At 37.9% G+C, this 9,050-nt stretch overlaps 1 protein-coding gene across 3 annotated transcripts in view; it reads right to left on the bottom strand.

Moving 5' to 3' along the window:
* Positions 1 to 448: 448 nt before the first annotated feature.
* Positions 449 to 9,050, bottom strand: part of RANBP17 (RAN binding protein 17) — a 284,697-nt gene continuing 276,095 nt past the window's right edge. For all 3 annotated transcript variants that reach the window (XM_090064588.1, XM_090064589.1, XM_090064590.1), the window contains 2 exons: positions 6,127 to 6,254; positions 449 to 2,426 (listed from right to left, as the gene is read on the bottom strand). In XM_090064588.1, coding sequence (XP_089920714.1) covers positions 2,330 to 2,426; positions 6,127 to 6,254 — 225 coding nt within the window. In that variant the 3' untranslated portion in view covers positions 449 to 2,329. The remainder of the gene's footprint in view (positions 2,427 to 6,126; positions 6,255 to 9,050) is intronic.

The following is a 9,050-nucleotide window of genomic DNA, read 5'->3' as shown; positions in this document are numbered from 1 at the left end:
TTATATGGCTATCTACTCTAAATAAGTTCTGGTTGTCAATTGTTAACCAAGGCTGAAATGCTGTTCAAATACGTATATCGAGTCTGTCCAGTTTACAGGACTTTCCTTAGGATCTTCTTTGTTTGTCAGTTATAACAATGTTTGTGTTATAAGTGAACTTTCAGAAATACACTTCAATACTCCAGGGAGTCACTAGCCTTCTATTAGAGGAAGCCCCTAAAACCTGATTGCTGAGTTATGAGGGTACACAGTGCTCCTGTTCAATATGCGAAACTTAAGCTTTCAGCAGAGTAGCTAATTTAACCAGTACACTGACTGATCTGTGGACACAAACTTATTGTAGGCAACCAATATTTATTTCCTCAGTATGAAAAAGAAAACCAGAGAGTCAAAGAAATCATTAGTTTTCATCTGAACCTTTTAATGCAAATATACAGCCTCCAGGGAACTGATGCGGTTTATACAGCAAAACTGCCAAAAAAAGGGTGTGTGTGTGTATGTGTTGGGGGGGGGCAGTAAGAACCATATTACACAGAGTGGGGGGGGGAAGGGAAGCAGAGGACAAGTTGGGGGGTGAGGAGAAAGGAGAGGAAGACCTCCGCTGTTTGAAGTAGCTCACGTTTTGCAGCTTTCAGGCTGTGGCTTAATAACGGAGATTCCAGGTTCTTTTAAGGACTGAAAAGAAAGGTGACTTGACAGTTGCTAGATATGACTAAGGAATAATAATGATCAGCACTTTGGACAAAATTCTCAAACCCGGGCAACTAAAATTGAGCTCCTAGTCAACATTAAATAATTATATTATGCTTAAATAAAAGTGGCCTAATTCTGAAAGGTGCTGAGCATCCACAGCTTTTAGTAACCACAGTTGGAGTGTTTTGAGTATTTACAGGCCCTTAAACCACAGGTTATAATATTTTTCTCAGCTAAGCTTAGAAGTAGGAAAGTAGAAAACTTCTTAACTGATTGCCTCTTATACTGAGTTCTTGTAATTTAAAAATTTGTGGAAAAATATATGAAATCACACAGGAAAAATAGGTAAGTGTCTACCAGAAATTCTGATTTGAATCTCTTCTTCTACCTGCAATGACCATCTCATATTTTTATCCAGAAAGTGGGAAATGTGTTACCAAGTTATGCAAATATACAAAAGCATGATAAACACATGAAATAGATAATTTACATCTTAGTAAAAAAGACAGCAGCAATTTCTAATTGCACATAATAGCTTTTGTACATTATGAACTAATTGACTTATTGCTTAAATAGTTCAATTTTTGTTAAACCTCATTCCAATTAATTTGCGTATTTCATCAACCCACACAATAATTCATACCCACCACACAATGGAAATTAATTGTTCTACATGAACTCAGAGTGGATAACATTAAGCGTAAGCCTTACAGTACAGAAGGAATTTTGTTTTGGCACATATTGAACTCTTTACGATTCCTGAATAGGAGAAGATGAATCTGCTGAGTTTTCTATTTTAGATGCATCTTTTCATCTTCATTGTGCCACATACCACTCTAAATATGGGATATAAGTCTTTGTAACTATCTGCTTTCTTTTTCCAGTGGCAGATGATTTAATTCTTTTAAAGAAACGTCTTAACATTTAACAACTGTAGTATTTGTCTTTTTTTCTGGAATAAAGTCACTTGGACATGTACATCTGTGAAATGAAAATATTTCCTGTATCTCATGAAAGGTGGCAATACTACCTTTAATTTTATAATATGTAATATTTCAGATTTCTAACACACAGTCTTAGGGCTTAATTTTTATTCTTTTAGTTGTCATTGTTCTTTTCACTGGGAATGAAGTCTACATATACATGCAGTCGTTTTGTAGAAAAATATATGTTTTTTATTAATTCAAAGGAATTCATATAGAAATTACACTGCTTTCCACCTCTGTTTTGATCAAGGTGAACTGAGTGAAAGCGAGCTTGGATTTTTTGTTTATGTTCAAGGACATTTACTATTTTGTGTGGAACTGAGAATCATCAACTAATACAAGCTTAAAAGCAACATGCATTTATTATGTTCTTTGGTTACGTATTGTTTTTACATCAATTTTGTAAATGTAAAAGAACCAGGGATAATAAATTTTGATATGAAAGGCTGAAAATGTTTTTTAAGCTAAGACTGATTTTACATTGTCTTCACTATAATAAATTCTTATATTTAGGCCAGAAATATAAAAAGGCAGAAGCTTTTTTAAAAAAAATAGTTTCTATAAGAGTCAAAATCTACTAACAATATGGCCAAATCCAAAACTCTTAAGTGTCTCTTTTCTAATTAGTGCTCTGGTACGCAAAGTCAGTGTCAGCTCATCATATCTAAACTGCTTGGTTCTGTGGCCCCTTCGTTGCGTAGCGCTTCTGCCATGTCTCTTCGAAAGACTGACATGTTCTGGGTGAATCTAGGCAAAAGAAAACCCAAAATGCTTAGTTAAACCAAACTGAGTACTTGTGAATTTATTTACATATAAACAATACGAGAAAATAAAATGAAAAATTAAAGCCAAACAATTTAAAAGTAGGAAAAATGCTCACCTTTATGTGCCATGTTAATTACCCTTAAAACAGTGACTTCCCAACGCATTAAAAACACCATATCTGAACAACATATAAATTCAATCTAGCATAAAATAAACATCTTATTTGGTAACAAGCCATCTCAGCCAGCTAAGAAACAGGAATGTTTATTTCTACCCTATGGTGCCTCTAAGAACAGGCCTCAAAAAAAAGCCCCGATGGATGGCCTTCTGCAACATGTCCAGAAGGTCATCAAATTCAAGTCATTTTAGGCCTGTTATTCTTTCTAGGGAGTGATGGTGAAGTACACCCTGTCTCTTGTGAAGTGGGAACAATTATAGTTCTGGCACAGACCAAATTCTCTGCATTATCAGTGTAGGTAGAACATTCTCTTTTACTGTATGTTGGCAAGTGTAGGAGAGTGTGAGAATAACTGGAATCTCACATATTATACCTTTTTTTTTAAAATATAAAAATAAGGCAGGTCCTTTTGATCCTGATTTGTTTAAATAAATCATGGGAGATGGGGTGAATATACAGAATACAATTTTTAGGGGTCCAAAAATGTGTTAGGGATAGCCCATAATATTTCAGCACTATCACACCTGAATCTGGATCCTAGCTGAGTCCTGTCCCAATGATAACCCAAACATGATCCAGATTTGACCTGTTCCTTAGTCCATCCTTAGCTAAAACATAACATTTCCCTGCCATTTATCATGTCAGACATCCATTTCCAGTAACAAAAATGTACTTTACTTCTCATTTAAAATGGTAGGCATATTTCTGCCTAAGATTAGCAGCTTCTTCCTTTTTATTTTAATGTTGCACCTGTTGCAGCCATTATGCTCTTTTGCTTTTAGTTGGTCAGGTTTTACAGGCTCAATAAAGACAAGTCACGACAACACATGTGAAAGAACAACACTTGTGAATTATAGCTAATGGCTCATTTCTGTAGAAGGATCTGTGTGGACTGATGTAAGAGATCCAAAGCAGGATTGCAGGCTGGTGTAGGAGATCCAAAGCAGATCTAAGGATTTCCTGTACGAGGTCCCTCTGAAGGATGGGGCTGGTGTGTCTTCCTCTTCAGGCTCTGCAGCTCATTGCAGGCTGCATGCAGCAGCTGTGTGATAAGCTGGTGTTGGTATGGGTGATCACACAATGTGGGAATACAGGATGCAATTAAGCTGTTTGTGCGTGTAATTTTCTTTTTTACTATTGTGCTATTTCATTGCTAATGAGAATTGATTTCTGCTCAGTTTAGACATTTAGAATTAAACACAAATCTATCAAAAAAGACTTTCCCAGAGAGTTACAAAGCACTTAAAAAGAGCCCAAAATAAACCTCAGCTCTTTTAGTCTTTTAAAATATTAAAAATAAACATAAAAATATACAGGTATGAGAGATTACTTTTTGATAATGTGGTTGCTTAAAAACCTTTCCAAGCTAGCTGGATGCTGCTGCTGTGAAAAAGAGTTTGTTTTATTTGAAGTGCTATTTTCTGGGAACTCTTCTAAATAATACCTGCTTGCACAGCTCTAGACGGCTATATACTTAGCTCTAATTCTAGTACCTCTAGGGGGGTGTCCTCAAATGACTCCTCAACATTCCTAATGTTAGAATATTACACAGATTATGGATACAAAAGGCTTTCAGAAATGCGTATGTCTGAATTTAGTGTAGTGCACTTGGATTGAAGTCTTTTTTCTGATCTCAGAATAGAGACAGCACAGGTAATAGCATCACAATATACTCCATACTGCCTAGCCAATACATCCAACAGCTTGCCTGGAAATGAAAGGCGAGTTTAGCTTCTTTGTCTGTTCAGCTCCTGCAGGTCTCTCTGGTGAGATAATGTTGTGATTTTTTTTTAAAAATGCGAACGTTATGAGCTATAATGCAGCCCTGAAACACACTTTACTTAGGATATATAGCATGATTCTCCATCTCTTGGTATCTTCAAATCATTGGATGCCTTTCTAGAAAGTGTGTTTGGGTCAAACAAGTTACTGGGCTCAATGCAGAGGTAGCTGGGTGAAATTCCATGACTTGTGATATCCAGGAGGTCAGACTGGAGGATGCAATAGCCCCTCTTTTGGTTCTAAAGTCTAAGAATCTATGAGTAAGGCAGCAGTAAATGACTATAATACCAGAATATTTTTTTCTTAGAAAAGAATATTTCCTTAAGGGTATTCCCCTGAAGTAATTGCTAGACATGAAGTTAGGGATGTCAGCTACAAACTGTCTGCAATCACTTCATTTTTTTTTTTAAAACAAAAGGATTATTCAGTTGCATCAATCCCCATGGAGCTTGCAGGTGTGTCAGCTTGGGTCTGTGCAACTTTCTCCCACCACCTGTGGCTTCTTATCTCGATTCGCAGAGTAGCCATCTCTTGTTCTTGCATGTGACTCTCTGATTCCTATCCCTCTCCATCATACGGGGGAAGCTGCACGTGATGCATACTGTGTGGACTTTTCTACAGTAATGGATGTGGTCTGTATATTACAATATGTGGTCTCTTCAGACTCTGTAATGCCCCCCAAAACACATGCCCATCACACCCGCAGTGACACATGTGGAGTTCATAAGCTTAGTGCTAGGGGTAAAGGAAAATGATCAATTCTGCAGATACCAGAATGCATACAAAAATGTATTTTAAGAGAGATCAAATTCCACCAGTAACCCTCCTTTCCCTAACACCAGTACTTGCCAACTACAAGAAATCAGAAACACATTTGGACTTTCTCAATTAAACTGTCCTGGAAGTTTTACAAGGGACAATTACTCAAAATATTGGAGAAATAAAAACTGCTGATTAATTTAGGCTTTATTTCTTTCATATGCCTTTGAGACTTTGTCTAACACTTCCCAGGAACTTCTACACCTTGCTAACATAGGATTATTCTTGTGACATGGTAAGGGTTTGTTTGGTGGAATAAAGGTTTTTTTGGGAAATGTAAATACATCTGTCAATAAAAGGCAAATGTGAACTGAATCCAGCTGGCTTCTCCTTTTCTATTTTAAATTACACTGATTCTTTTATAGTGAAGGAGGATATGCATACATTGTCAAATGTGATTTCTTTAAACAAAAATCAGCTTAGCAATATCAGTATAGATATTCAAGAGCTCCCATCTTATAGTCTCCCTTTTTTGTAGTTCCTCCATTAGTTGGCTCTGGGATCAAAGTGGCACTTGGCTGTCTCAATAATTCTGCAGTATGCAAGAACATGACATTGGTTTTGGTTAAGAGGATGATGAGTTGTAGGAAGAGAGAGAATGGCTCTCCCAAGAAAATGGGGTATTTTTTTCTGCAGAGGACAGGGTATAGCTGACAGGAGGAAGGAACACATATTCCTTAACAAGCACTGCCTTTAGGACTAACCTAAGGAAATCTGTGTGACCAAGTAACTGGATAATTATGAGCTGTGCTAGCTTCAATTATTAAGTTTAAAGGACGATTATTTGGTAGACTATTACCTTAGTTCAGGTTAGCCTCAAACACCCGCAATGTTATGTTATTTTCCAGGCTGCGGTTTTATTTAGCTTTCTCATTCAAGGCAATTATGGTGTTGCAAGCTTACCTGTCTCTGTTCTTTACCAAAAGGTTTTGTTCGACTCCTTCCATTAGGTTCCTAAAGCACTGGTTAAGGACTTCTCGCTTGCTGTCAGGCTGGCTGGTAATCAAGCTTGCCCTTAATTCACTGAAGTACTGTGATTAGAAGGCAGAAAATACTTGAGAACAACTGTTTTAAATAAAAAAATGGAAGCTACTCACCTATACATGGAGCTGTTTGAGGGACCATTTTTCATTCCCACCCAGTGAGAAGCTTGTGATGGTGCAACCTGGACTGCTAAAGGCTTTTAGCAGCACGACCCACTGAAATGCTCTTGTGCCCCAGTCCTTGCAGCTTGGACTGTTTAGAGGGCCAGGCTATAAATGGGGATTCTGGGACACTGACTGCCTCAGTTCCTTCCACCCACTGTCTTCTCTATTTGCGATTAAAAAGAGGACCCCCAAGCAGAGGGGAAGAGGGCAGGGTGTGTAAACGTGCAGAATCCACCTCAAAGAACTCCAGTTACAAGGAAGTAACCTTCATTTCTTTGTCCAGCAGCCTCACTGCATACCCCCAAGCAGTATTCCTCCTTCTGGCAAGTAGAAAAAAAAAGGGCCTTATTAAATAGGGATTGCAGTGGTGCTTTACAAGCTGGATATCTGATCTAGAGGCTAGATGTAAGGGATGCTAGTCTGCGGAAGTATGCATTAGGCTTCAGGTGGCAGCTCCACAAGTTTCAGATATGAAAGTATATCTAAGGACCAACCATGGAGATAGCCTCCCTTTCACATTTTAAGCTTTTCTGGAAGAGAAGCAGATCTGTGTTTGTTTCTTCTCTTCAACATGAAATGTAACCAAGGTGTGAAGCCCACCTTCTTGCGAGTGACAGGGATGCTGAGAAGAAACTAGCAAGTTTATGCACTGGTTAAGATGAAATTCTGTTACTGCTTTTCTGCTGCCTGCACAAACACATTCTCTCAAACTATAAAAACACAGGATTGGAAGGGACCTCTTGGATCACTGAGTCTGGCTCCCTGCTTAGCAAGTTCCATCTAAAAACATTAAGTTTTCTGGCCCTGAGTCCTCAGATTGAAAGGCTGTTCGGAACACAGCCTGTTCAAGAGATTCACTGCTTTGATGATTAGAAACTTTTTTCCACATTTCATGTCTCATCTACTCATTGCCATTTTACACCCACTTATTCTTGTGCTAACACTATCGGTTCTTCTTTGTCCCTGGTGTTTACCTTGATATATTTTATAGACAGCAATCACATTCCTTCTCAGCCTTCAGACTAAATTATCCCTTTCTAGTAAGATAGGTCCCCCATTTCCCTTGACCACCTTAATAGTTTTTTTCCTGAACCTTTTATAGAGCTGAATTAATCTTTCTTGAACACAGGTGATTCTAGAATTGCACACAACTTTTCAGAAGAATTTTCATTAAGTACCTTATAAAATGGCATTGCTACTTTACTATCCGTTGACACACACTGCCTGATATAGTCCAAGATCACAGTTGCCTTTTACATGGCTATATTACAAGTGTGGCCACTCCATATTAGTGGTTCATAGTCATGTGATTAATATACTCAAAGTTTTTCTCCTCTGCTGTTACTTGCAACTTTTTTTACAGCAGAAATTAATCCTTAAAGGGTCTGACTTTGTATTCTGCACTATTACATTTATTTTATTCCAGTTCAAGTCACTGAATTCTTTCTGCATAATATTTTTAGCCTCTCTGTATTGGTGATGTCTCTCACCTTTTTGTCATCAGCAAATTTCATTACCATATGCCTTTTTTATGCCAAAGATATTAATGAGAACTTTACATAGATATTTCAGGATCAATGCTTAATAAACACCATTAGTAGTCCTAATAATTCCTTTTTCGGAACCATCCACTGTTATCTTCCCTTTAGTCAGTTCTTTACCTGCCTTACAATTCTTCTCCCAGTCCCCATCTTCTCTACTTTAACTAATAAATCCTTTGCAGGACTGTATCAGATGTATTACTGATGTGCCAACAGGTCAGATCTACTGTACTTCTCTCAAAGATAATCAATTATCTTCTCAAAGTAAGATAATGGGTTAAGGCTGGCATAATCTTAACTTCGGTAAACCCACACTGCTTTGGTGTATGCTTTTTAATTATTCTGTCCTTCAAAATTTATTCCACTGTCTTACATGCCAATGTGGTCACACTAATGAATCTATAGTTGTATGGACCATCCCACCCCTCTTACATACAAGTACTACATTTGCAATTATTTAGTCATATGGTACAAACTGTAATGTGCTATATTTTGTTAAAAATTCTTGCTACCAGTCTTGCAGTTTCATGTGCCAGTTATCATGAGGCAGAGATTATCTCAGGCCATGTTTTTAGGCTCAGTTGTATCTGATCTTCCTATGTTTACAATAGGAGCACCTATGTTCAAATCCAGCTAAAGAGACTGACAAAATTTGTGCTGGGACTTTGATAGGCTTTCTATTCTTCTTGGGATTGGAGTTGAGGCGTACTGATGAATCCCTGCGTTTCAGAACCCAAGATTTAACTAGTGTTTCTGTACTAACATAGCCTCAAAGGGCATTTTTACATGTGTTTCTGACATGGTGATGGGTGCTTTCGATTAGCAAGCTGTGCTAATTAAAAACGCCCATGCATCATGTATATCAGTGGCGCAACGTGCCTCTATGCTGAGAAAATGTTGGTGGTGCATTTTGAACTGAAGCACATTGAACATGTTTTAGTCCATTGTGCACTGCCGCCATTTTCTCAGTGTGGAGGTGCACTGTGCCACTGTTATGTGCGATGTGCGAGGCTGCCAGAGTGCATCAATTTATGTGCTCCAGCAGACTCTATTAATTAAGTCTGTTCTGACATGCTGGATTTCCAGCATGTCGGAGCAGGCTCCCTGCACGTGCTTAAGTGCCCAAAGAGATTCTGAT

The sequence above is a fragment of the Crocodylus siamensis genome, chromosome 10, assembly GCF_052110815.1.
Source record: "Crocodylus siamensis isolate JL-2025a chromosome 10, ASM5211081v1, whole genome shotgun sequence".
NCBI lineage: Eukaryota > Metazoa > Chordata > Crocodylia > Crocodylidae > Crocodylus > Crocodylus siamensis.
The sequence above is the reverse complement of the archived record's forward strand: the minus strand, read 5'-3'. Positions and strand labels throughout refer to the sequence as shown.